Raw genomic sequence first — 27,135 nt, 5'->3', positions numbered from 1 at the left:
ATCCTCACCTTGAGCTGACCTTCACACCTCAGCCCTACATCCTTCTCTCCAACCTGACCACCTCTACCACCCTGCACCCATGCCCCGAGAGAAGAAGAAACTGCCAACCAAAATCAAAAATAGTGTTATTAATTTGGTGTCTCTGAAGCACGAAAAAAAAAAAAAAAGAAAGAAAGGAAAGAAAGAACAAACCAGCCTTGCCACATTTCGGGCCCAGGTCAGGCCGAGGGACCAGCCTTTCAGGCAGTGCAGGCCCAGGGCAGAGTCAGTCCTGGTCACAGGCTCAAAGAGGGACCAGCCCATGGGTTTGGCTCTTGGGGCCTGGCTGGGAGGCTGACTGCCTCAGCTTAGAGCACCCAGGCCATGAATTAGGGAGAGATCAGAGGTCAAGGTCAGAGGTCTGGGCCATTCAGTTCCGGTACTCTGGCTGAGGCAGACAGAGGTCAGGGTTCAGGCTTGGGAGCCAAAGCTACTCAGTTCTGTGGTCCAACAGAGAGGGCCGGAGGCAGCAGAGGGAGTCCGAGTCATTGGGTCCTGGGACAGGTCCGTGGGCGCCGGGCCGCTCAGTACTGGTGCTCCAGCAAGGGCTGCGCCGCTGGGCTCTCGCGCTCCTCGGCAGGGGCGGGCCAGTCACCCGGGAGCCCGGTGGGTGTACCACTCTTGGCGTCACTGCTGTCCAAACAAGGAATGTCCTGGGCTGCTCTAGGAGGTGAGGCCTCGGAGCTCACATCAGGGCTGAGGCCGAGGTCCAGAGGCACCTGAGCGGGAGAAGGCTAGTTGGCAGGGGACAGACCCAAGTGTCCTCTGACTCCATTCTCCCTGAGACTCCTTACCTGAGACTTGGGGGTGCCTCCTTTGGGGCTCCCTGAGGCTGGCTCCCCATCGGATCCTCCCAGTCCCTTCCGACCCCCCAGGCTCCACTTCCCATTGGGCCCCTCGGAACTGAGGAGCCCAGGGCCAGGGGGCCGTGAGGGGCGGGGAACCTCAGTGAGAGCAGGGGAGGCGGGTGCTGGTCCAGAGAGCCGAGGGGGAGGCCACTGCAGGAGAGGCGGGGGCCGCCCGTCACCGGAGCTGCTGAGCGAGCCAGGGCCTGAAGGGAGGGGCTGCTCCCCACCGCCTGCAGGAGACAGATTACGAGGGCAGAGACCTCAGCTGGCCCGCAGCCCTGACCCCCTGCTCCACCCGGCCTCCTCGGCTCACCTGCTGTGTTCTCAGGTGTGGGGTGCGCCAAGGGGGGATTATTGCTGAGGGAGGTCAGGCCGCCGCCCCCCCCACAATCAGAGTCATCTACATTGCCGCCACTGTTGCAGCCAGCGCCGCAGCCCTTGTGCAGCCTGAGGGTGACAGGTGGGGAGGGTTAAGGGGACACAGGGGCGGAGGCTTCACAGTCCGGAGTAGCTGGGCAGGGCTCACCTCTCCCAGCTGCGCAGGAGCCAGCGGGCGATGGCTCCCAGGCTGACGGGGCCACCCCACAGCGCCCGCAGCTGGGGGTGGCTGCCGGCCAGCGAGGTGGTGAGGGGTGACACGTAGATGGGGTAGCCGAGCGGCTGGTCGCAGGAGGAGTTGATCATGTTGCGGAGCGCCTGCTTGGCGTTCTGGATGCTGCCCCGCTCAGGGTTACGGTTGCGCAGAAACACCAGCTCCTGCTGCTGCCCGGCCCACAGGCCGCGCACGCATTCTCTGTTCACCTGTGGGCAGCCACAGCGAGGGTCAGGGCACCCGGGATGGGGCCAGGGGCCTGGGCGGCAGGATGGGGCCAGGGGCCGTGCACACCTTGATAACCCGGAAGCTGAGGTGGCGCCGGTTGAGCATGATGATCTTGTACTCATCGGATGCGTCATCCATGACGTGGCGCAGCGCCAGCAGCGAGGGCGTGTTGCTCAGGATGGCGCTGCGCCAGGCCGGGTCCCCCTCGTGGGAGATGACCAGCCGCTCCTCATTGGCTGCAATGGCATCATACAGGGCCGCGGGCTCCTCGTATTCATCTGGGGATGTGAAATGGTCCTGGTGGGGAGGATGGGAGGTCAGGGGGGGTCAAGGACCTTTGCCCTGAGGGAGGAGCCTCATCTCCCACCCTCCCACATTGCCTGGGCACGCCTCTCCCCCACCTGGTGAAGCTTGAGGGCCATGCGAACGCCAGGTGCCACGACTCGGTGAAGCAGGTCCATGTCGGCAAAGACCCACTCGTCCCGTGGGGAGGTGATGCGAAAATCCCCCTTGAACAGGGCGTGTAGGCCATATAGGAAGGGCTCCAAGCTGCGTGAGAAGGAAGAGGTGAGCAATGGGTGGTGAGAGCCAGGGTCCCGAAGGACCCGTGCAGAGAACTTTCCTCACCCTCAGTTTCCCCATCTTGCCAAGGAGGCTGGATCGGCCATGCTCCTCACAGGGCAGGGAGGGGCGTGCCTCACTCATTCCACACCAAGGCCCAACTTGGGTGTTCAGAAACACCAATCAGGGCTGGGAATGCGGCTTAGTGGCAGAGTGCTTGCCTAGCATGCATGAAGCCCCGAGCAAAAGCAGCTCAGGGACAGAGCCCAGGCCCTGAGTTCAAGCCCCAGGACCATCAAAAGAAACCCCTACAAAGCACCAATCATTTTGTGGGAGGGACAGGAGGGGGAAAGTAGGCCCAGATATGCGTCGGCACTCACCTAGCAGACATGCTGTGGGAGGCTGTCCCCAGGGCCCGACGGCCCAGCACACACAGGCCAAAACACAAGGTGACGAGTGGCGAGTTCCAATCCTGGTCGACTGGCTGTGACACAAACCACCCCCCCAGTCCCAGAGCCCAGCTCAAACTTGGGATTGGGAACCTGGGGTGAGGCCAGGGCCCAGGCCAAGGGAATATCCAAGTGGGAACAGGGAGGGAGAAGTGGTAAGCCCAGATTCCCAGAGCCCAGGGTGGGCAAGCCCTGGGGTAGTGGCAGGCTAACCTGGCCTCGCCGGGAGGCGCAGTACTGGATCCATTCAAGGTGCACAGCACAGAAGGAGGGCAGGGAGAGGCCAGAGAGGCGAAGGTCGTAGTCCTCATCCACGCTTAGCGAGAACGTGGGGTCTGAGTCAGCATAGCCCGGGGCCCGCACTGGCCTCAGGGCAGCTGCGATGCCCTCGTGGTTCAGCCAGGCCTCCAATTTGGGGGAACGGTTGACATAGTAGATGATGCTCTGGGAGAAGAGGGGCAGATGATCAGGTGTCAGGCCGGCTACTTATTGGGGGAGGAAGCACAGGATAAAAAAAGAAAGTTCCTCCCCAGCCTGAGCTCCAGTGCGTGTTCCGAGACTCTGCAGCTCTGCCCAGCAATCTGAAGCCACATGGAGCAGTACGCTCCCGTCCGCCACAGCTGCATGGGGCAGACAGAGCTGGAAGTTGAAGACTCTGTGGAATCCGGATCTCGGCCTGGAAGGGTCAGGCTGAAGTAGTAGGGCTGCCTACGGCCAGACAGCCTACGTGCCCTGCCTCATAGGTGCCTTAGGCAGATGAAGCATACCAGTCACCGGGCTGGTCTTCAGAAAAATAGCCAGAGGCATACATGTGGTGCCGTAGTTTGGGAGTTCCTGACCCCTGGTTAAAAAGACCTTGTTGGGTTGGGTGCCCATGGCACACACCTGTAATCCTAGATAACTGGGAGGCTGAGATCTGAGCATCATGGTTTGAAGCCAGAAAGAGTAGGAAAGTCTGTGAGACTCTTATCTTCAACGAAAAACCAAAAAAGCCAGAAGTGGAGCTGTGGCTTAAGTGCAGAGCACTAGCCCTGAGCAAAAGAAGCTCAGGGACAGTGCCCAGGCCCTGAGTTAAGCCCTAGGACCAGAACACACACCACAGACAGCCCTGCTGATAAGTTTAAGCAAGGGCTCAGCCCATGGAAGAGCTTTCAGAAGGGAAACAGCAGTACAGCTGGGAGGGTTGGGGAGTGTGTGGGCTGGCAGCCAATGAGGTTATGGGGATTCTATGTGCTGCCAAAGGCTGGAGCCAATGGGGTTGGCCCTCAGGCTGAGTAACCGGTGGTATAGCTGTCCATGAGCAGAAGATACTCAGGCAGTAGGTTATCCTGAAGTAGGGGTGGCTGTGGGAGGATGAGGAGACCAAAATAGCCAAGATACTTCCTGGGAAAAGCCCGGGCTCCCTGCTTTCTGGGACAACATGGAGTTAATGGAGACTTCATTGGTAACTTCCTTCCTGGCATGGCACCCAAATGGCCAGTCAGAGGCAGGTGGAGGGCGAGGCTGCTTTAAGAGGGAAGAATCTTACTGGATTCATGGACGCAACATGGCTTTAGGGCAGCTTCAGGCTACAGACTGGTGTTTCTGCCTAGACAACATCTTTAGTCCTACACACCATCTCTATGATCTGGGCACACAGAAAATGAACGCTTTGGGGGCAGAGGCGTTGCTCTGGCATGTTTGTGAATGGCTACCTCCAGCCATTACCATGGATTTTTTTCTTTCTTTTCTTTTCTTTTTTTGGTTGGTTGTGGGGCTTGAACTCTGGGCCTGGGTGCTGTCCCTCAGCTCTTCAGCTCAAGGCTAGTGCTCTACCACTTGAGCCACAGTGCCACTTCCAGTTTTCTGGTGGTTAATTAGAGATAAGAGTCTTACAAGCTGGGTACCGGTAGCTCACGCTTGTAATCCTAGCTACTCAGGAAGCTGAGATCTAGGATCATGGTTCAAAGCCAGGCTGGGCAGCAAAGTCCATGAGACTCTTATCCTTGAGTTGAAGAGCTGAGGGACAGTGCCCAGGCCCAGAATTCAAGCACTCAACCAACCAAAAAAAAAAGGGGGGGGCTGGGAAGGTGACTCAGTGATGGAGTGCTTGCCTTTTATGCATGAGGCCTGGGTTCAATTCCTTAGTACCACATAAGCAGAAAAAGCCAGAGGTGGCACTGTGGCTCAAGTGGTAGAGCACTAGCCTTGAGCTGAAGAGCTGGGGGATGAGGGACAGTGCCTAGGCCCAGAATTCAAGCCCCACGACAAAAAAAAAAAAAAAAAAAAAAGTCTTATGGACTTTCCTGTCTGGGCTGGCTTTGAACCACAATCCTCAGATCTCAGCCTCCTGAAGAGCTAGGATTACAGGTGTGAGCCACTGGTGCCCAGCTACTACCATGGATTTCTGTGACTCCCCCAGAATGACCATCAGGGGAATATGAAGACTAGGGTCCGAGATGACTAACAGTGCCTCCCAGTGCCCCTGGGGGTTGGCAAAGAGGCTACCAGGATTCATTCTGAGGAACACATATGGGCATTAGGACCATGATTCTCTTCCTGCAGGAGCACGTCTGTGGGCTGTTTCCCCCGATGTAACAGGCCCATCACACTGGCTCCATCTCCCCTGCGGGTCACTAGAGGATGCAATACGATCATAAACATGGCTGGCCTGGAAAGCCAAGGGCACGAAGTGGGGGCTTGTCTGCAGATGACTCCAGGGCCGACGGCTCTGTGGCCACAAAGGCTGAACCTCACCTCTCACCCACTATGCTCAATGGTTCCCACAGGAAGGTCAAGCTGTGGGTGATGGCATAAGGTACCAAAGTGTAGTCAAAGCTGCAAAGAAAGGGCTGGCAGTGTGGCTTAGTGCTAGAGTGCTTGCCTAGCATGCATGGAGTCCTGGGTTTGATTTCTTAGTACCACATACACAGAAAAAGCTGAAAGTGGTGTGGCTCAAGTGGTAGAGGCTACCCTTGAGCACAGAGAGGCTCAGGGATGGAGCTCAGGCCTGAGTTCAAGCTCCAGGACAAGCTGGGGCTTGGTCAAGCTGCACAGTGGGCCCAGTCTGGCCCACAGGAAGGCGTGGCCAGCACTGCTACTGGGTCAGGACCCCCACTGCCAGCCTGGCTTATCCATCCAGACCACCCCTTCATATGGAACCTCTGCCCAGCTCCACTGTGTGTGCGTGCGTGCGTGTGCGCGCGCGCACAGTTGTGTACTCCTACTAGGGCTCGAACTCAGGGCCTGGGCACTGTGCCTTAGCTATTTCATGCAAAGTTGGCACTCTACCATTTGAGCCACAGCTACAGTTCCAACTTTTTGGTGTAGTTAATTGGAGAAAAAAAAGTCTCGGACTTTCCTGCCCCGGCTGGCTTTGAACCACGATCTTCACATATCAGCCTCGAGTATCTAGGATTACATGTGTGAGCCACCAGCACCCAGCCCCAGCCCAATTCTACCCGGGGTCTGTGGCAAGTCACTTCCCATGGGAGAGTAAATGTCAACCTGCCTAGTGCCTGCTTCCAGTGGTCAGAAGGCTATGTGTGGCTTTGGGTGGGACTTGCAGGAGGCAGTGAGGTGAGCAGGGCAAAGGCACTGCTCTTGAGATGGGACAGAAAGAAAGGTGGACAGGACACTGGTCCTTGCATGAGCTGGGGTTGGAACGTCTCTCTGGACAGTGACCTAAGCAGTAAAAATGAGAAGCAGACAGAGCCTTGTAAACTCTTTCTGGGAGCAGGTGGAAGAACAGAAGGAATGACAGAAGTTACAGGTTCTCGGTGTATTAAGCATGTGACAGGGATGAGATGTCCCTGGGGGCTGGGGCGGGAGGACAGGTGGGGCTATATGTAGCTAACCCAGAGAGAACTTCAGATGGACTCAACTGAGCCCCCAAAGATCATCCCTTCGGACCTCACAGAGTCCCAAGATAGAGCCTAAGAGAGCATGTGGGGCCTGGAGGGACCACATAGTCTCCTAGTGTTCATTCTGAGCCCCACAAAGTCCCATCATTCCTGCTCCATCAGACCTTCGAGGTCTTCACTTAAGGGGTAAACTGGGGCAGAGCAAGGAAGTGGCATTCTAGGCTGGTGAGAACCCATATCCTCACTAATCTTCACTTTCTTTGATACCCAAAACTTGGCCTCACTCTACCCCAACAGGTCTCAAAGATGCCTGGGTCCAGCTGTGAGTCCCCAGGCTGAGGAAACGAACACAGCTGCTGATAGGGCAGGCCTGTGTTCACAGCCTAGTGCCGCCATGTCCTCCTAATTCTGGGGCTTCAGCCAATCACCTGGCCTTGGTGATCCAAATTCCATGCAGGGACATGGAGCCCCTCCTGGTAGGTGTGGCAAGGTCTATTCAGCTGGGGAAAGGTGCCTGGCACACAGACCAGCCCTGGGTAGGCAGACTGCTCACTGTGCTGGGTGGAGCATGAGTAAGGCTGGTGCTCTTTGGGACTGCCCTGGGGCAGTGACCTGGGAGATCTGTGCATCTACTGCCCACCTGTTCCCTACATTTACTGCCCAAGGCAGGCCTTCTGGAGGGGTTGATGGATCGCTCCCTAGTTTGAGTTCTCAGAGCCCCCGAGGTCTCTGTTCATGCTGCCTGGTGGTGGCCCAAGGGTGGAGAGTGCTTAAATTCCTGAGACCCTTCCTCCCCTTGAGCAAAAACAGGCTCCTGACATTGCAGAAGACAGATAGCACTTGGGATGCCTTGAGTCTTCACCAGAGGGCTCCTGCTGCCCAGCTATGGGCCTGCCCAGCATACCTTGACGTAGTAGGTGATGAGAATCTTGCGGAGGTCGAAGACCTGCAGCATGGAGGCGGCGTTGTTATCGCTAATGCTGTACCCCTCTAGCACATACTTGCTGGCTGTCACCTCCCAGGCCAGCCAGCGCTGCCCAAAGGCGGCATTGAAGGACAGGACCCTGGGCAGGTGGCCGGGCTCACAGCAGCAGCAGCCTTCATCCTCCTCCACGCCTTCGGTGATGGCCTCCACCTCACGCTGCTGGCAGTACGTGCCTGTGGAGGAAGGCATGCCCAATCAGGGGCCACTATGACAATCTCTGCCTCCCCCTCAGCAAGTGCTTACCAAGGTGCTTAAGACCTGTAGTCACCATCCTAGAATGCTGTAAAGGTCATTGAATTAGTGGACTACCAAGTGACCCCTTCTCCTTCAGTTAAAGTAACTCATTCAGCCGGGTGCTGGTGGCTCACGCCTGTAATCTTAGCGACTCAGGAGGCTGAGATATGAGGATTGCAGTTCAAAGCCAGCCCGGGCAGGAAAGGCCATGAGACTCTTATCTCCAATAAACCACCAGAAAACTGGAAGTGGCGCTGTGGCTCAAGTGGTAGCCTTGAGCTGAAGAGCTGAGGGACAGTGCCCAGGCCCAGAGGTTAAGTCCCATGATTGACCAAAAAAAGAAAAGTGATTCACTCAAAGTCAGAGCCCCTTCCCTCCCTGTAGCTTCCTCTGAAGCTGGCATCCAGCATATACACATTACTGAAAGCAAGGAGCTAGCTCACTAATCCAGGGCTGTGTACCATCCCTGGTTTGCTGAGTACCCTAAGTTCTAGGCCCCAGCTTTCAACACAGCCATCCGTGGGGTCACTAAGGACTCAAAGGCAGCACCCAGAGCGGGGATGGCCAGCAGAGGTCAAGCTACTGCATAGACTGAAATTGGAAAAGAAACAGTGAGAAAGACTGTCTTGCCGTTGGTCATAAGGTCAGCCAGGGTGAGCTGATCTGGAAACTGGGCCCCACACACTCCCAGACACAGTGCCCCGCCCCTCTAGGCTTGGCCCTGCAGCTCACCCCGGAACTCAAGGCCACGCAGCTGGAAGGTAACCAGGCCATTGCCAACCTCGATGAGGTGCACCAGCGCATTGAGGTAGTCGGAGGCCAGGACGAAGCAGTCACCGGGGCCATAGTTGCCCCAGCGGCCCAGCACCAGGTCTCCACACAGCGTGTGCTGCAGCGAGCGTGTTAAGTGCTCATAGAAGATGGAGTTGAGGTTGTTGTCATCAGCGCCTAGGACCCAGAACAGAGACATAGGCAAAGTGGCTGACAGGATCCCTCCAGGGGAGGCTCTGTCCCTTTAGCCCCAGGATGGTTGGGTACACACCGGGATTCCTGTCCAGCTGTGTCACCAGGCGGGTGTTGGAATGATCCACACGTTTAGTGCTGTTTAGAGAGAACAACATGTATCAGCAGAGGGTGACAGGTTCTGCCTGCCTATAGGCATGTCCTCTCTGAGATGGGAACAGGTGTCATCCATGACCGCCCCAGGGCAGCTCTGCTCGCCTGGATCACACAGCTAGGATGTAGAGGCCAGGCTCTTACCATGCCTGCCTGCCTGCCTCCCTGAGGCCTTGGACTGGAACAGGTTTTTGTTTTTGTTTTTGCCAGTCATAGTGCCTGAACTCTGAGCCTGGGTGCTGTCCCTCAGCTCTTCAGCTCAAGGCTAGCACTCTACCACTTGAGCCACAGCACCACTTCCAGCTTTTTCTGCTTATGTGGTGCTGAGGAATCAAACCCAGGGCCTCACACATGCAAGGCAAGCACTCTACCACTGAGCCACCTTCCCAGCCCCAGGTTTTTTGTTTTTTTTGGGTCAGTTGTAGAGCCTGAACTCGTCCTGGGTGCTGTCCCTCAGCTCTTCAGCTCAAGGCTAGCGCTCTACCACTTGAGCCACAGTGGCACTTCTAGCTTTTTCTGCTTATGTGGTGCTGAGGAATCGAACCCAGGGCCTCATGCATGCGAGGCAAGCACTCTACCACTGAGCCACCTTCCAGCCCCTGGCACAGGTTTTGCCCTCATTTGACTTCATTGCAGCCAGGCACTCATACCCTTGGTATTGGTACACAGAGCCCCTTCCTGGGCATCATCTGGCCTGGGATCCAAGGTCCTCCCTTCCTGCCCTGCACAGCACCCACCTGTCCCCAGTGAGACTCACTTGTAGTCACGCTCCCAGAACTTGAGAGGCCTCGCATAGGACATGATGAAGACAGCGCTGCCCAGGAGGGGGTTGAGCGGGGTGGAGAACAGCCCTGACAACAGGGCCTGGACAAACAGCATGGCTGAGTCTGGGTACAAGTCAAGGAGGCAGCAGGTACACGGGACCTTCCTTCCCCCCTCACCTCCACTCCTCCCACAGCCCCAGGCAGTAGCCTTTCCCCCACACCCAACCCACAAGAGTGCAGCAGCTGGGTACGTGGTACAGCAAAGGGCTGGGCAAAGGCATGGAAGGCTGAACCCCAGGTGATCTGCCAGGGTGCGATGTAGGTCAGCACAAAACGCAGCTTGTACAGCAGGTCCCATAGCTGGCAGGGTCAGAAGAGTTGGCAATAGAAAACATACAGGGTCAGTCATGGTGGTGGGGTCTGCCCCACCCTGAAGATACCATGCCTCATTGTCCAGTGGCTGCCCAGGCCCCAGGCCCTTTTTCTCTGGGTTTGATTTGAGGCAGCCAATGCAACAAACAACTGACTAAGCTCTAAAAGAGCATTTAATTCCTAGGATGGGCCTAAGAACTTCCTATGGCTGCCCTCATTTCACAGTTCGGAAAGCTGAGGTTTAGAGAAATAGAAAAGGTAAATGATGGGGCTGGGAAGGTGGCTCAGTGGTAGAGCGCTTGCCTTGCATGCATGAGGCCCTGGGTTCAATTCCTCAGCACCACATCAGCAAAAAGAAAAAAGCTGGAAGTGGTGCTATGGCTCAAGTGGTAGAGCACTAGCCTTGAGCTGAAGAGCTGAGGGACAGCGCCCAGGCCCAAAGTTCAGGCCCCATGACCGGACAAAAAAAAAAAAAAAAGACTTGATCAGGTCACGCAGCCAAGCGAGGTGGTAAGGCTGGGCCTGGACTGCAGTTCTGAAAGTCAAGACATAGCCACAGGCCCTGGCCTGATGGGTACACAGTCTGAAGGCTCACCAACCTGGGCCAGGCCAGCAAGCAAGAATCAAATGCTCAAGTGAGTGAGAAAAAGACTTGGGACTGTGCAAGGTCCCAGTCTCCATAGCAAGCCTTCAGTTGGGTGTAAGAAATGGTACTTTGTAAGGGCTGGGATGTAGCTCAGTGGTAAAGCAAGTGCAATGTCCTGGGTTCAATCACCAGTACCAAAAAAAGAGATCACCTTCTTTTAGGCTGGGAAGGTGGCTGAGTGGTAGAGTGCTTGCCTAGCATGCATGAAGGCATGGGTTCGATTCCTCAGTACCGCATACACAGAAAAAGCTGGAAGTGGTGCTGTGGCTCAAGTGGTAGAGTGCTAGCCTTGAGCAAAAGAAGCTGAGTGACAGTGCCCAAGCTCTGAATTCAAGGCCTAGGACTCCCCCCACCCCCCAAAAAATAGAAAGAGTACTTTGCTTAGTGACCCCCACCCCCATCCCAGGCCCTGGGTGGGGAATTCCACAGCCTGACAGAGCATCCATCCCCAGTCCCTAGGGCTTCTGGAACTCAGCTTTGAACTGGTCTCTAGGACTGGCAGAGGGCACAGCGCTGAGACTTCCAGAGGACAAGCCTGTGTCCTAACAATGCTACCTGTTTCTGAGGAAGGTAGTTGTGGGGCCAGACAGAGCTGGGGTCAGATTCAGGCTGAACACTAAGTCTCTGCACAACCTGAGCAATTACTCCCTTGTTAAGCCTTAGCTTCCTCTCTGCAAGGAGAGGGTGGAGGAACGCCTTTCTCCAGGAGCTGCTGTAAGGCCCACAGCAAGGCTAATGAGTGGCGGGTGGCAGGGCCATAGATCTTGGGTTGTCCTCTCCCACCAGGCAGCAGAGTTCTGCTCTGTTCTGATTGGTCAGCCTGGACTTGAGGCTGTAGCCAGCGACTCACCTTGCTGCAAAGCAGGGACATGAGGAAGTAGTCCAGCAGAAAGCCCTGGGAGAGACGCGGGTAGTCGAAGTGGAAGAGCAGGACGGTGAAAGCCAAGGTCAGGTACTGCTGGGGTGGGCAACAGAAGGCTGAGCGCAGCAGCTTCAGCCCCGCCACTGTCATCAGCAGTGCCCGGCAGCTGGGGGAAAAGAGCAGGCAGTTCAGAGATGGGCAGGACACAGGGAGCAATGGATACAAATAGCCCAGTTCTTGCCAACCTGACCTGACCAAACCCCAGGTTTCAGTTCTCTGCTGGACTAGCCAGTTCTTTGGGGCTAGTACTGCCTAGGCTCAGTCCATCTGGAAGGGCAAAGGAAGACCTGCTCGAATGGATAGTGATCAAAGCTAGGATCTACTTTGGTTGCTGGGTACCACTCATTGTCTTTCTGGGCCTCAGTTTTCCCAACTGGGAATTGAATGGGAGAGAGGGAGATAACACAGTTCTCACTAGAGGCAGAACTTGTCCGGCTGGCTGACGACGGTGTGGGCATCCACTGTGAGAGCGTTGAGCACCACAGCAGGGTAGATGAGGTACTTCTCCACACACTGAAGGATGGCATACAGCTTCTCAAACCACATCACCTGGGCAGCACCTGCAGTGAGAAAGCGGGACTGTCGGTCCTCACCTGGCCTTCCACTTCCCTGGGGCCCAGAGAGGACCTGGAAGAGAGAGCAAACCAAGGCTTGGACTGTCCTGGGTCTCTAGAGACTCTAGCAAATGAGAAGGGCTTGATCCCTGGCAGCTTGGAATAGGACAAGTGTTCCATGTGTCACTGAGCTAGGTATGGGCTTCAGGCAGGTACTTTGCTCTGTTTTGCCACCTGCAGAAACAAAGCCCCCATGAAACCCTCAGATGCCAACTGAAGATCGTCAAGGTCATGTACAGCACGTTGAAGGGGCCAGGTATGGAGTGACCCTGAGCTGCAAGGCCCTTCTGAGGGGTAAGATCTCCTATTGCTTAAGAATGACAGTGGCAGGGCTGGGAAGGTGGCTCAGTGGTAGAGCGCTTGCCTCGCATGCATGAGGCCCTGGATTCGATTCCTCAGCACCACATAAGCAAAAAAGAAAAAAACCGGAAGTGGCGCTGTGGCAAGCATAAATAGGAAGCCAGCATAGTTGAAGCCAGCATAAACTCAAGACTCTACTCAAAGCTGGGAGCCGCTGGCTCACACCTGTAATCCTTGCTACTCAGCTGAGATCTAAGGATCATGGTTCAAAGCCAGCTCGGGCAAGGAAAGTCAGTGAGACTCTTATACGAATTAACCACCAGAAGACCAGAAGTGGTACTGTGGCTCAAGTGGTAGAGTGCTATCCTTGAGCTGAAGAACTTAGGGACAGAGCCCAGGCCCAGAGTTCAAGCCCCATGAGTGACAAAAGAAAAAAGAAAAAAGACTCTACTTAAAAATGAACAAAGGGGTCTGCCGGGCGCTGGTGGCTCACGCCTGTAATCCTAGCTACTCAGGAGGCTGAGATCTGAGGATCGCGGTTCAAAGCCAGCCCGGGCAGGAGAGACCGTGAGACTCCTATCTCCAATAAAACCACCAGAAAACCGGAAGTGGCGCTGTAGCTCAAGTGGTAGAGTGCTTGCCTTGAGCTGAAGAGCTGAGGGACAGCACTCAGGCCCAGAGTTCAAGCCCCACGGCCGACAAAAAAAAAAAAAAAAAAAAAAAAAAAAAAAAAAAAAAAATGAACAAAGGGAGCCGGGCGCTGATGGCTCATGCCTGTAATCCTAGCTACTCAGGAGGCTGAGATCTGAGGATCGCGGTTCAAAGCCAGCCCGGGCAGGAGAGACCATGAGACTCCTATCTCCAATAAACCACCAGAAAACCGGAAGTGGCGCTGTAGCTCAAGTGGTAGAGCACTCGCCTTGAGCTGAAGAGCTGAGGGACGGCGCCCAGGCCTGGAGTTCAAGCCCCATGACTGACAAAAAAAAAAAAAAAAATGAACAAAGGGGGCTGGGAAGGTGGCTCAGTGGTAGAGCGCTTGCCTTGCATGCATGAGGCCCTGGGTTCGATTCCTCAGCACCACATAAGCAAAAAGAAAAAAGCTAGAAGTGGTGCTGTGGCTCAAGTGGTAGAGCGCTAGCCTTGAGCTGAAGAGCTGAGGGACAGCGCCCAGGCCCAGAGTTCAGGCCCCACGACTGGACCCCCCCCCCAAAAAAAATGAACAAAGGTAGGTCAGACACCACTGACTTCAGAAGGCTGGAATCTAAGCATCACAGTTTGAAGCCAGCTAGGTAGACAAATCCTTGAGACTTATCTCCAACTGACTAACAAAAAGTCACAACCAGTAGGTCACTTGCCTAGCAAGAGCAAGGTCCTAAGTTCAAACCTCCTGTACCTTCAAACAATCTCACTAAGGAGTGTGATCTTCATATCACAAATGAAGGTGTTTAGATATAAGCTGGAGATCATTCGAACCATTACACAGCCCAGTCTTAGTCCACTAGTTGCATTTGCAATTCAGGACGAGAGATTACTTTGGGGCTCTGAAATTCCTCTTTTCCCACCTCCACTTTGGCAGGACAACAACACAGCAGGGGCTGAATCAAGGCAGAGGGAAGAGCAGAGCAGTGGTGTGCAGCATAGGCAACACCTGCTTGCTGTCTTGCTGTCTCTTGGCACCCTGAGTTGAGAGGACCACAACTGTCACCAGATCGTGCTCCTGAACGTACGGCCAGGCTGAGCATAGGGGCCGGGAGGTGGCAGGCAGCCTCACGGGTAGCACTCACCGCGCACTTCATACTGGCTGTACTCCAGCGGCTTCAGCACGGGCTGCGACAGGCAGAACCAGGGCAGCTGTTTGCGGAGCTGCGGCAGCAGGTAATGCGTGAAGAAGCCCACCGCTCCAGCCAGGGCGTACAACACGAAACCCAGCACTGACTGCAAGAGAGAGAGACGCCAGACGTCAGCCCAGGGCTCAGCCACCTTGCAGTCCAACAGCCAAGACTACAGGGGGAGGCCTGTGCCACACAAACCTTCAGGGCGATGAAGACGGTGCTGGCGCTGATGGCGAAAGTGAGGACAGCAATCACCACGCACATCACCAGGTCAGAGTGCAGGACCTCTCGCTGTAGGACCAGAAAAGACAGCTCGGCTGGGCCCCTCTGAGCTGGCACACCCCACCTGGGTATACTACTCCTGCCCACCACCTCCACCCCTGCACCAGCTCCACCCCCTCACCACCGACTGGCGCATCTTCTCTGGCAGTGGGTCTGGGGGCTCGGACCGGGCTGTCTCCAGGCTCCGCTCCTCTAGTTCAGGAAAGATCTTGCTCCGAACCAGAGACCTGGGGAGGAGAAAGACTCAGGGGCCAAGACTAAGGTGGACACCCCTTCCTCCAACAGTCTGATCCATCAATCAACGATAGATCCGTCACAGGTGCATGCACCAACTCCCCACCCCCGTCATGCACAGATACACACCCACACCCACGGAGCACACACATGTGTGCACACGGATAGGCACATGCAGCACCCACCAGAGCACGGTGGGGTCACTGCTCTGCCGGCTCAGGTGGTAGGACAGCGCCACCAGGAGGCCACAGAAGACGGAGAAGAGGACAGGGACGTGCTGCTCTGGCCATGGAGTCTGGGGAGAGAACCCATGCTGCTCAGGGGAGGCAGGGCGAAGCACTGGGGACAGGGGCGCACCGGTGTGAGAAGCCACTGCTGAGCTCATCTCACAGCCCTGTCCCCTAACCCCAGTATGCCTCAGCAGGCCCGCCAGCCACGGGCCACCCCTACCTTGATGGCGCCAAGGCAGAAGCCGTAGAGCAGGGCGGCAGCCAGCAGGCTTCGGGCAAGGCTGAAGACTGCAGTGAGCGGGCTGGTGGCAGCTGTGTTGAAGGAAGGAGAAGGTAAAGCCCAGCTCTAACCTGCTGGCATCTCTCTCTCACCCGACCCATTGCCCTTCAACCACCAGGGGCTGGCTTCTTGGTGTACCACCCTTAGCCCAGGGCCTATAGCATTCTGAAACCACTTGCCCAGGGAAGGGAGAGGAGAAGAGGGAACAGGCCCCCGTGTTCATGGCAATGCCATAGAGGCTCAGCAAGGCTGGGGCCATCAACACCATGTGTAGACCCTACTGGGTCCATTCTGCCTGCAGACCCGAGCCATCTATGGGAATCATACCTGTGCCCCCAAAGCCGTGCATATCTATCTGCTCCAGCAGATACATGAGGCAGGTGTTGACCTGAGGCAGGAGGCCCAGGAGGAAGACGAATGGGAAGCACAAGGTGAACACTGGCCAGGAGGGGAAAAGGGAAAGGGAACACTGGTTAGCACGCTGGCCTGCCCTGGACCTGCCCTCCAGGGCTTTTCCCTCACCTCCATCTTTGGCCTGCGCAGACTCACCAGTGGCCACATCTCGGGCACAGAAGAAGAAGGAGGCAGAGAAAAGTGTGAGGCCATAAAGGGAGACGGGTGGGAAGGGCTGAGCTGAGCCCAGGGCGTCTAGCAGCCAGATGAGCAAACAGCAGATGCAGAAGTAGACAGGCCGGCTGTAGGCAATCACCCAGTTGTGGCCCTGGGGAATTATGACAATAGGAAGCTGGGTTTTTCTACTAACCCCCACAGGCACATGCACACAGGCAAGGCCCCAGGCCTGGCTGTGGGGCCTAGCTAAAGAGTGGGAGCAGGGTGCTATGGGAGCTCTGTCCCTCCCCCTCCATCTTCTCCCAGGACCTTTTGGCTGGAAGCCCTGCTCCACAGGTACTCACGTGCATGGGTGAGGCTGCATCGGGCTGCACACTCTAGAAAAGATAAGGATGTGATAGCAGTGAGGGTCCGTATCTACAGAAGGGCAAGACTCCAGGACCTGCTCTACTACTGGGCAGTGATCAAGACAAGGACTGTGAAGTTTTGTTTTGTTTTTGTTAGTCCTGAGGCCTGAACTCTGGGCCTGGGTGCTGTCCCTCAGATCTTCACTTCAAGGCTAGCACTCTACCATTTAAGTCACAGTTCCACTTCTGGTTTTCTGGAGATAAGAGTCTCACAGACTTTCTTGTCTGGGATGGCTTTGAACCACAATCTACAGATCTTACCCTCCTGAGTTGCTAGGATTACAGGCGTGAGCCACCAGTGTCTAACCCAGGAAGTGTCTTGAGCCTCCATGTTCTCGCTTGTCAGATAGGTGGCTGGCTACAGTGACCTTAATTATTTGATTTCCTCCCTAGCTCCCACCCTTCAGACCTGGAGAAGTGGGAAGGGGAAGGCCTGGGAAAGCTGACGGTAAGGAGACACGGGAGACCGGCCTGACCTTGAGCAAGGAGTACTGGCAGGAGGCGATGACCAGACAGAACTGGAAGACCCAGATGTCGGTGAAGAAGCCCTTGAGCAGCAGCAGGTAGCCCAGAAAGGCAACCAGGCTGCTTAGCCCGATGCCGAAGATGTTCTCCATCACCCCCCGTGTCCTGTGGAGACAGGAGAGTCAGGGAACAGCCTTTCCTAAAAGGTCACCTCTGGGGGTAGGGGTAGAAGTCAGGTCGTACCTGCTCTACAAAGCCATCCCTTCACTACCATGGGTTCTAATCTTTGCCCCTCTAGAAGTGAGGGCTTGAGTGCCACCAGCCCTAGGACTTGCCCATATCCAGCTCACGTGGACACAGGGCCACAGTGTACACAGCATCAGGCAGGCCCTAGGCAGGGCTCCAGCAGCACCCAGTCACAACGCTAGGAAAACAACCAGTCCAAACCAGCAGGCAACAAATGTCATCTGGCTCCTATGTCTGACTGATTGGGCCTCTATTTCTCCTCGGAGAACTGGGTGAATTACAAAAGGTTTGTGATCATGTTTACAGGATATAGCATTAAATTTTCAAATCAAATCAAACCCAAAAAAGAAAATAAAGCCAGCCACTGGTGACTCATGCCTGTAATCCTAGCTACTCAGGAGGCTGAGATCTGAGGATCACAGTTCAAAGCCAGCTCAGGCAAGAAAGTCCATGAGACTCTTACCTCCAATTAACCCCAAAAAACTGGAAATGGATCTGTGGCTCAAAGTGGTAGAACACTAGCCTTCAGCAAAAGAGCTCAGGCCTTGAGTTCAAGCCCTATGACCACCACCACCAACAACAACAAAAAGAAGGTGGCTTAGTGGTAAGAGTGCTTGCCTTGCATGCACTGGGTTCCATTCCTCAGCACCACATAAGCAGAAAAAGCCGGAAGTGGTGCTGTGGCTCAAGTGGTAGAGCATTAGCCTTGAGCTGAAGATCTGGGGGACAGCACCCAGGCTCAGAGTTCAGGCCCCAGGACTGGCCAAAAGATAAAAGAAAAAAAGAGTATAGGGATCATGTGTTTTTGAGCACGGCTTTGGGAGAGGGGTTATGACACACCCCTACTCTGCCACTTCTTTGTCCTCCTCAGAGGAGCCTGGTGGGAACCCTCACTCCCCCGTGTAGGGGCTGGTAGCAGTGGTGCATGTCTGTAATCACAACTACAGGAGAGGCATAGGTAGGAAGACTGTGGTCTGAGGCTGGCCCCAGAAAAAAACTCAAGACCCTAATTGGAAAATAACCTAAAGCAAAAAGGGCTGGAGGTATGGCTCAGTGATTAGACCCACCTAGCAAGCAAACATAAGGCTCTGAGTTCAAACCACAATACTGCCCCTTCTTCCCAAAAATATAAAATAAAAAGAGAAGAAACCCATAGTAGACTCTAGCCAGCAGGTGAGTCAGTTTCTTAGACTCAACAGGTTGAGTCTGGAAGGCCCTGGGACTTTCTGGCAGAGACCAAGGCAGGTGTGCACTCACCGGTCCAGCAGGGCCAGCAGGGCGAGCCGCTCGTAGCGCACAGAGGTCCAGCGGCCAGGAAAAAGCCAGTACTTGTAGCTGTGCTGGGCACGGGGCGGCGCCTCCTCCATCAGGGTCTGCTCCTGGGATTCGTGCAGGGAGTCCTGGTCCAGCAGGTCAAACTGCAGTCCCCACAGCCGCGGCCATCAGCCCTGCCACCCCCGAGGCCTATCGCCACCCTTTCCCCCAGCACACAGGACTGGATGACCACTTCCTTCAAACTTGACGTTCCCATTGCTAGGGGCCTGCGGCCCACCCTGACCCTCTATCACCAGGGCCTGCTCCAGGTTCCCAGGACAGAGCCCAATGGCAGAGTCACAGACTTCTGTGTCCATCTTCCCCACGCAGGCAGAGTGGATTTCAGGAACTTGCCCACATGCTATTTGCTCCATCACGGAGCCACTGCTGACACTGTGACCACTGCACTGTGGAGTAGGTGCCTGGCCCTGAAGACAGGCCTGAGCGCCGATGCTGGTGCTCTGGGTCCCAAACTACTTTCACTCTTTGTTCAATAAGTATTCCTGGGGCACAGCTGTGGGACTAGTGTTGAGCAATCTGAGACGCAATGCCCCTGCCGCAGGATGACCAGGAGCCAAGCACCAGTGTGGCTCACACTTACAGTCTAGCTACTCAAGAGGCCGAGAACTAGAGGATCATGGTTTGAAGTCAGCCCAGGCAGAAAAAGTCTATGAGACTCCACTTCTAATAACCAGTAAAAAGGCCAGACTGGAGACAAAGCTCAAGTGGTAGAGTGCTAGCCCTGAGCAAGAAAAACCAGAGCTCAAGGCCAAGTTCAAGCCCCAGTACTGTCCAAAAAAAAAAGCAAATAAAAGCCAGGTACAGTGGCTCCTGTCTTTGTCCCCAGTTATTCAGGAGGCAGAAATGAGGAGAATCAAGGGTCAAGGCAGGTCTGAGCAAAAAGTTAGCAAGACCTCACTTGTTTCAACAGATAAGTTTGGCAGTGATGGCATAGGCCTCTGCTCTTAGCTGTGTAGGAGACATAAGCAGGAGGCAAGGTGGCTCAGTGGTAGATGCTTGCCTTGCATGTATGAGGCCCTCGGTTCAATTCCTCAGCACCACATAAGCAGAAAAAGCTGGAAGTGGCACTGTGGCTCAAATGGTAGAACACTAGCCTTGAGCTGAAGAGCTAAGGGACAGCACCCAGGACCAGAGTTAAGGCCCCACAACCAAGGGATTAAAAAAATCCTATATAAAATATAAGGAAAGCAAAAAAAGGACTGAGTCCATAGTTTAAGCCTCCCAAGTGTGATGTCCTGAATTAAAATCCCAGTGTTACCTCCATCCATCCTTTACTCAATCAGGAAAGGGTCCAGCAAAGCTTCTAGAATTTTAGTCTATCCGTGGCCTTGCATGTCAGATACATGAGTATACTTCTTATGATTACTCTCTGTAAGTTCTGAGATCACGTTGGGAGTTTTCTGGTTGTGTTTTACTTGAGACAAGGTTTCAGGGTGCTGCACAGGCTGGCCTCTGAACTCCTAAGAGGCCTCCTGCCTCTCACTACAGAGTAGCTAGGCTTACAGGTAAAAACCAACTTTTTATTTTACTATTGTTGATACAGTCTTGGAGCTTGAATTTAGGGCCTGGGCACTGAGTTTTGTTTTTTGACTCAAGACCACATCCCCACTTCCAGCTTTTTGGGAATTAACTGAAGAGTCTCACAGACTTTGCTGCCTGGGCTGGCTTTGAACTGCAATTCTCAAATCTCAGCCTCCTAGTAGCTAGGATTACAGACATGAGCCACTGGTGCTCAGCAAGGCCCAATTATTTTTATGCACTCTTATTGCTTGCTAATAATTGATGGACTGTGTCAATTATTGTCCAAATGGGGTTCTCCTTAGGAATGAAAAGGCACACTAACAGCAAGTAGACTAAAATAAAGAGTGTTAATAAATAACACCCAAGCAATCATACTTGTGAAGTGCAGAACACAGCGCACATTGCCGCCACAATCTGGCACATTGGGCAGCCTCTTCCTCAGGTATCTGTACCCATCATCCTTTTTAACTGTAGGTCGCTCCAAGATCAGGAAATACTCCAGACACACACATTAATACAAGCGAACAGTCTGTAATCCTAACTACCCAGGGGACTGAGACCTAGTTTGAAGCTAGCCTGGGTAGGAAAGAACATGAAACTCTTACCTCCAATTAACCAGCAAAAAGCTAGAAGTAGAGGAGTGGCCTAAGTGGCAGAGCACTAGCTTTGAGCAAAAAAGAGACAGTGCCCAGGCCTTGACTTCAAGCCCCAATGCCAGCACAAAAAATAAGATAGGTGAAGATACAAAAGTAGAGGAATGGTTCAAGTGGTAGAGTGCCAGCCAAAAGCAAACAAGATGAGCAAAAACAAGAGGCCCTGAGTTCACACACTACCACCAGCATAAACAAAAAGTCAACCTATGCCTTCCTGAACCATTCAGCTCCAAGGGCTGTGCACCCTCTGCTGGCCGTCAAAGTCTGGGATGGACAGTGGAACCCAAGAGCACTCCCTCAGGTGACCTGTCCCTTCTGACACCTAGGTTAAACTCAGTGACCTGCTCACATTCTTACTCCCCGACCCCTTCCCCCTGGCTCAGCCCTTCACAGCTTCTCCTCACCTCTGGAATCTCCAGGGGCACCCGGCGCACCTGCATGCCCTGCAGAACCACTGGCCTGGGCTGTAGCAGGTTCAGACCTCCTGTAGCCTCAGGGACATCAGCCGAGTGGAAACTAGAGGAATGTGAGTGGCGGTCCCTGTGGGTACAGCAGCCATGAGAGGGGCAAGGCCATGGGCAGGGCATGGGCCTGGGTGGGGCAGAGACCAAGGCCAGGCCGGTGAGGCTGCCTGTCTCGTGACTGGGGGCCAAAGGGACAGGATGCTGGGGTCAGGAGGAGGAAGGCAGGCTCTGGCTCAAAAGCTGAGGCTGGGCCTCCTCTCTGGGATGCCAAACCTCAGCTTCCTGGAAGCCTCCTGCTTGGAGCCTGGGGCGCACTAGAGATCTGCACTTTGCAGGCCCCCGACCTCCCCTGCTAGGTCTGAGCTGCTAGTGCCGCACACCAACAAAGGAAAAGAGAACTCCAAGCTCAGGGTGCTTCCTAGAAACTCAGCCTGCCAGGCACGGGCTTATGCAGACCTACCCAAAGACTCACCAGGCTCCATTGGCTGCCTGCTCCCCCTGCTGCCCCACAGGGTTCTCGTAGCCACCTCCAGCCAGGCCAAAGGTGTAGGAACGCCGCACACCTGGGACAGAGGTATGGGAGACGAGGAGGCGTGTCAGGGACAGGAGCGCCACAGCCCGACCTACGTGAGCATCAAAGCCAACGAATGAGGAGGAACCCTGTGAGGTGTCGCCTGTCGTGGCGGCACAGCCTCTGGGGACCAAGGGTTGGACCAGCCTCTGCTGGGACTGAAGGCCAAGAGCCTGGGTCCTGCAGTCAGCCCACCCTGGATCTGGCTCTCAGTTCTACCACTTGCTCAGCCTGTGCCTCGGTTTCCTCATCAGCTGAGCAGAGAGGAGTGCACCCATGCCTCGGAGATGCTGCAACATGGTGCCAGCAGCATGGCTGAGGCGCTTGCCAGAGACCCAAGGGAGGAGTGAAGGACCAGCAGTGCAGGTGCTGGGCGAGCTGCCCGCGTGGCGAAGGAGGAGCTCCTGGGCAGATTAGGAAAGGGCTCACCGCTCTCATCGTAGAAATAGTGCACGGCCCCCTCCGAGGTGTCGTCAAAGGTGCAGGCCTCATGCACATTGGCGCCAGCCCGGGTGAGCAGCAGTGAAGAGGCGAAGTGCAAGGCGGATGGCAGTGTCAGTGCCCGGGAGTGGGAGGCAGCTCTGCCCCGCTGAGCCTCCTGCAGGCTGCTGGGGAGGGGCCGGCTATGGGTTAGCACCAGGGGAAGCCAGCTGCTCCCTCTGCCCTACAGCCCAGGTGGCAGATGCTCACCTGGGTGGCGAGCCCATGACAGAGGCCGGCGGGGTGGGGTTACTGCCTGCATTATGACGTCTCCGGATGGCCTGTGTCCGCCTCACGTTACTTGAGTGGTCTCGCTTGCCCGTCTCCTCAGCTGCTGACCAGAGAGAGGCCCCAAAGCGTAAGTGACAGAGCCTTGAACAGAGCTGGGGGATGGAGTGGGGGCACGTGCTCCAGCATGGAGCTAAAGGTCAGACCTAGTGCAGCAACATTCTGGCTTGGGGCCCAGCCAGGTCATCTATAGCCACTCGTGCCTCGGTTTCCTCATTTGGAAATAAGGATGACACTGATCTGCCCTGCCCCACTGGTGGCCCGGAAGATGAGCGTGGACGATGAGAGTCCTCGGGAAGCAGAGGCTTAGGTGCTAACCACGGGACCTGGAGCCAGGCAGCTGGGCCCTGCTGACCCAAGAAGGGTGGCCCACACATCAATCGTCAAGTTCACGCCCATGGGCCTCCTGAGCAGGTCTGCTCCAGCCCACACCCTGCCCAAACCCACGCCCCCCCCCCACTCCCACCCCGGGGCCAGCACTCACCTCCCCCCACAGCACCTTCCTCCTGCAGCTCCCCCCTCCAGCCGGGCTGGTTAGCAGCAGGTCCCCTACGGGGCTCAGCAGGCACCACAGCAGGCTCACCGGTAACCAGCTCCACTCCTGCCTGGGCCTCCAGCTCGGCCTTGGAGCCTGCCAGGGGAGCCCTTAGGACATCCCCCCCTGCCGCGTCCATGCTCAGCACGCGCGCATGCGTTTTGGCACTGGCAGTACTGGGCGTCCGCTGGGTCCCATAGGGACGCTTAGGGGGGACAGCAGTGCCTTCCTCAGCCCCGTGAGGAGCCCGGCGCTTCCGAGGCCCCCCTGCTGCACCCCGGGAGCTCTCAGGGGAGTAGCAAGAAGTCGAAGAAGAGCTGTCATCGGTACTGTAGCGGCGCTGCGATCGCAGACTAGAGGCTGGGCTCAGCTCACTGCCCTCGCTGGTGTCTTCATCCTCAAAGAAGCCTGCACCCTCGAGCAGGGGGCGTCTAGGGGCACGGCTGGGTGGGGAATGTCTTCGCACAGGTGGCCGCCGTTTGCTAGGCCGAAGCAGGGCCAAGTCCTTGGGTCGTACAACCATGAGTGGTTCAGTTGGACCTGGGGGTGTCCCTGCTCCGATGACCGTGTCAAAGGACCGCAGGGTATCATCGGAGGGTACCCCAGCATCTGGTGAAGCAGGCAGCTCAGCCTCCGAGGGGGGGTCTGTGTCACTGCCCTCAGGAGCTTGTCCGCCAGGGGGGCTATCCAGGTGGGTTGAGTTGGTCTTCTCACTCTTGAAGCTGCTCAGTGTCTCCCTGTCTGTGCCACTGAAGCATGAATCTGAGGAGCCGGCTTTCTGGGGCATGGGCTCACTGGAGCCCCGCCGGTCCAGGGGCTGGTAACCTCCAGCGCCCCGGCGATGTTCCCTTCGGCTGCTGGTCCTTACTAGGGCCCGGTCAGGCCGGGTCAGAGTCAGGAAGCTCTTGCTCAGCTCCTGGCTTAGGCTCCCCTTCAGTAAAGGGCTCATGGGTGTATCCACCACACTGCTCCCACCCCAGGGAGCTCCATCTCCAGCCAGGGGAGAACGCTCTGAAGAGTCTGTGCTGGGGAAAGAGGGGTCTGGGATAACCCCTGGGGGTGTCTGGGGAAGATCGCCAACTGCCAGAAAAAAGGAAGACAAAAAAAAAATGAGACAACAGCATTTTGCATGGGAACCTGGTGGCGGGGGATTTTGCACAACCTCTGCTTCCCCTGAGCACGGTCAGGGCAGGAACACTGAGGAGGTCCTGTCCAACAGTAGGAAAGGAGCCTCAGGATGGAGCCAAAGTTGGGGTGATGCAAAGACAGGAAAGGTAGCCTTCCACTCAGGCGCTATTCTATTATGCCCACTCACTCAGTTTCTCTTGGGAACTGAGCTTCAGCATCTCTCGATCGGCAGAGGTCACGATCACATTGTTGCTGCCCTGCTCTCGTACCAGCTCCTTGATGTCTGCAACCATGGCACAACAGGTTATCAGTAGGACCCTAGGGTAGTCTCACCCCATCCCCCTCAACGCCACCACACCCTAGCCCTGAGTGGCAGCCACCTACCTCTGAGGGGCCCAGAGTCCTCCATTCGAGGCAGCAATTCCTGAGGGACACAAAGGAGCAGAAAGGACAAGAATCACACTTAGGCTCCCTGCCTCAACTGGGACTGATTCCCAGGAGAACAGTGGGAATAGCCACAGTATGGGACCACTCACCGAGACTTGGTTGAAGCCGAACACAGAATGCTGGGAACTGCAGCGTACTGGGGGTGTGGAACTCACTTTCCGAAACACTGTCATCTCTACACCAGGGTCCCTGGCAGTGGAAGGAGAAACAACTTTCTCCTGTCTTGATGACTACTAACTACCCACACCACTCCCTCCTCTCCCAGGATCCCTTCCAATCCCAGGGCAAGTGTGCACATTCCCTTGGAACCAAGGAGCCCTTGGCCCGTGCCATCCTCCAATGCTCAGGACCAGACACCAACAAAAGCTGTGATTCCCCAATCCAGCCAGTGCCCCACCCACCTGGGCAGACTGCTGTCCCCCTGGGCAGGCTCCTCCTCCTGTTCTCCCATGGTAGAGTTGCGCTTCTCCACAATTTCGCCCTGGTCGAACATGGCATGCAGCCGATAGTTGACCGTCTTGATGGTAGTGAAGATGACTGCCACCACCAGGCAGTACACACCAGCCACCACCAAGCTGGGGGGTAAGACCTGGAAGGTGCAATAAGTAAGGTCCCTTCTTACACAGCCCAGATGTCTGGGGGTTCACCTGCCACCACTGTCCTCACTATGATTCACAAACTCACATGTAACTGGTACAAAGACTGTGAGAGGGGGCTCTGTCTTCTGCTTAACCGGGAAGAGAAATGACATGAGGGGCTCAAGGTCACCCGACCCAGGAAAGTGGGACTATGGCGTCCTTTCTACACACAGCCTAATTCTACAGCGATTCATCTCTCTCCGTGTCCCAGCAGCCAAGATGTGCTCCCAATTCCTGCCAGGCTGCCGGCGCTTCCTGACATCCTGCCCTCCCTTTCCAAGCATGAATTACAGTAGCGTCTCACCATGTACAGCAAGAAGGGAAAGGTGAGTAGGAAGATCCAGACATAAAGGTGGAAGCAGTTGGAGAAGGTGCTTTGATGCGGATCGAAGAACCAACCGCCAGTGAGCGAGGCCCACACCCCCTGGCGCAGGATCTGCAACACCTGAGACCCCATGGCCCCGCCGCTGCTGCGCGCGTCCTTCTCCCGGGACCCTCATGGGGGCGGCCCCCGGCCCATGCCCCGCTTGGTGCCCGAGGGCCCCGGGGCCCGGCCTCGAGCTCACGCCATGGTCTCCCCCCGCGGGGGAGGGGATCGGCGGGGCGAGGGTGCAGGCAGGGGGCGGGGCCGGTCGGGACAGTCAGAGGTGCGAGGCTCCGGCACAGGGGTGGGGCGGCATCAGGGGCGGGGTCTTGGCCCCCACCCGTGGCTCCGAACCGCTCGGAGGGGCCAAGCCAGTAGGCAGGCGCAGGGCACGGGCCGGGCACTCGTCGGCAACATCCAGAGGTGGGCGTGGAGTGGGTGCTCTCGGAGTGCAGGCGACGGCTCCTTTCTCTCCGGACCTGGGAAAGCCCTAGGACCCTGAGGTCCACTTCCGGGGTCGCAGGTCACTCGCTAGGGGCACGGCGTTCGCCCCGCTTCTGCCGGTGCCGGCCTAAAAGGAAGGCCGGAAGAAGCCGCCAGCCGCCAGCCTGCAGTGGCGCATGCGCCCGATAGCCCTAGTTAGGACCCGGAAAAGGAAAACCCGACAGTAAGAGTGCGCAAGCGCAGAGAGGTGGCGGGGGCGACTAGACGCAGAAGTCTCCTTTAGGCGTGCGCAGTCGGGCCAAAAGAGTCAGAACTTGGAAGGGCTCGGGCGCATGCGCACACGTAGACCTGGCCAACCTGAGGGAGGCCACGGGGCGGAACCCGGAGGATAGGGGACTAGCCTTTGGGTAGCAACGGAGTAATTGACGCAAAGCTTCTCCAATGAATCACAGGAGGCGGGGGAAAGACAGGGGCGTGGGGTAGACCTTCGACGTCACAGTCTTTGCTCCAACTCCGAGCCACCTCTATTTCCGGATTAAACCCAGACCTGACGAGTAGCGAGCGACCCTCTAGAACAGGCAGTAGTAGTCGAATAGTAGGCTAGGATAGCCTCGTCTTTCTTAAAGTGACAGGTCAAAGCAATTGGGGGCGGGGAAGTCAATCCTTTCCAGCAACCGGTAGGGCTACACCACTAATTCTGAATCCCATTCTGAACAAAGTTCTGCACCGCAGTGTCAGATTTCCTCCCACTGGGGAAGAGACTCGAAGAAGCGGATTATCTCCCAGGTGAGGGGAAGAGGAGAGCCTTGGGCCTGTCCCTAGAACTTGAGCAATCGTCGGTTCCGTCGGTCCTCCAGTCTTCCCCACCCCCATCCCGTCCCAGTAGCTGTGCAAAAACAGAGCTTCTGGTCCCCATTCGAAGCCCAGGGACAGTGGATCACACAGTCCCTGCAACTTCGTAGCCAAAAACCACCTTCGACTTCGCCACCCTCCCGGGTCCGTTTCGCTGCTGCGGCAGGGATGGCCCGTCTTTGCAGAGACCCACTTCCACGCTGGGCCGCGGCGCACCGAGACGGCTGTGGCGGGGGGCCGGAGCTAGCCTTGCAGGTTTTCCGCCTCTCCGGGCCCGCCTTCCCGGGAACTCCCGGGCCCGGCCGTCCGGAGCCTCCGGGAGGGGAGCGGTGCAAGCCGCCCGCGTCATCTGATGCT

General features: G+C 56.2%; 1 protein-coding gene across 7 annotated transcripts; it reads right to left on the bottom strand.

Annotated features, from left to right (window-relative positions):
* Window positions 1-108: 108 nt before the first annotated feature.
* LOC138818579 (pecanex-like protein 3) lies at window positions 109-27,131 on the bottom strand. 7 transcript variants are annotated; one of them, XM_070009510.1, is made up of 35 exons: window positions 25,423-27,131; window positions 24,882-25,069; window positions 24,570-24,669; window positions 24,418-24,457; window positions 24,221-24,316; window positions 22,855-23,985; window positions 22,293-22,416; window positions 22,032-22,210; window positions 21,504-21,594; window positions 20,972-21,107; window positions 18,316-18,476; window positions 16,824-16,977; window positions 16,285-16,317; window positions 15,920-16,091; window positions 15,698-15,808; window positions 15,311-15,402; window positions 15,046-15,155; window positions 14,748-14,853; window positions 14,543-14,635; window positions 14,297-14,447; window positions 12,014-12,158; window positions 11,527-11,704; window positions 9,910-10,018; window positions 9,652-9,781; window positions 8,821-8,879; window positions 8,511-8,726; window positions 7,464-7,717; window positions 2,931-3,161; window positions 2,649-2,752; window positions 2,109-2,256; window positions 1,774-2,004; window positions 1,414-1,688; window positions 1,201-1,334; window positions 834-1,117; window positions 109-758 (listed from the first exon to the last, which is right to left on the bottom strand). In XM_070009510.1, the coding sequence occupies exons 1-35, from the start codon at window positions 25,573-25,575 to the stop codon at window positions 564-566; spliced, it is 6,114 nt and encodes a 2,037-aa protein (XP_069865611.1). In that variant the 5' UTR covers window positions 25,576-27,131; the 3' UTR covers window positions 109-563. The 7 variants fall into 7 exon arrangements, with proteins under 7 accessions (XP_069865611.1, XP_069865614.1, XP_069865615.1 ...); XM_070009513.1 differs by having other exon boundaries at window positions 18,316-18,458; XM_070009514.1 differs by having other exon boundaries at window positions 18,316-18,437.
* Between the last annotated feature and the right edge of the window lie 4 nt (window positions 27,132-27,135).

This window comes from Dipodomys merriami, unplaced genomic scaffold (genome assembly GCF_024711535.1).
Source record: "Dipodomys merriami isolate MVZ:Mamm:240054 unplaced genomic scaffold, mDipMer1.0.p SCAF_78, whole genome shotgun sequence".
NCBI classification, from domain to species: domain Eukaryota; kingdom Metazoa; phylum Chordata; class Mammalia; order Rodentia; family Heteromyidae; genus Dipodomys; species Dipodomys merriami.
This window is presented reverse-complemented; position numbering and strand designations above follow the sequence as displayed.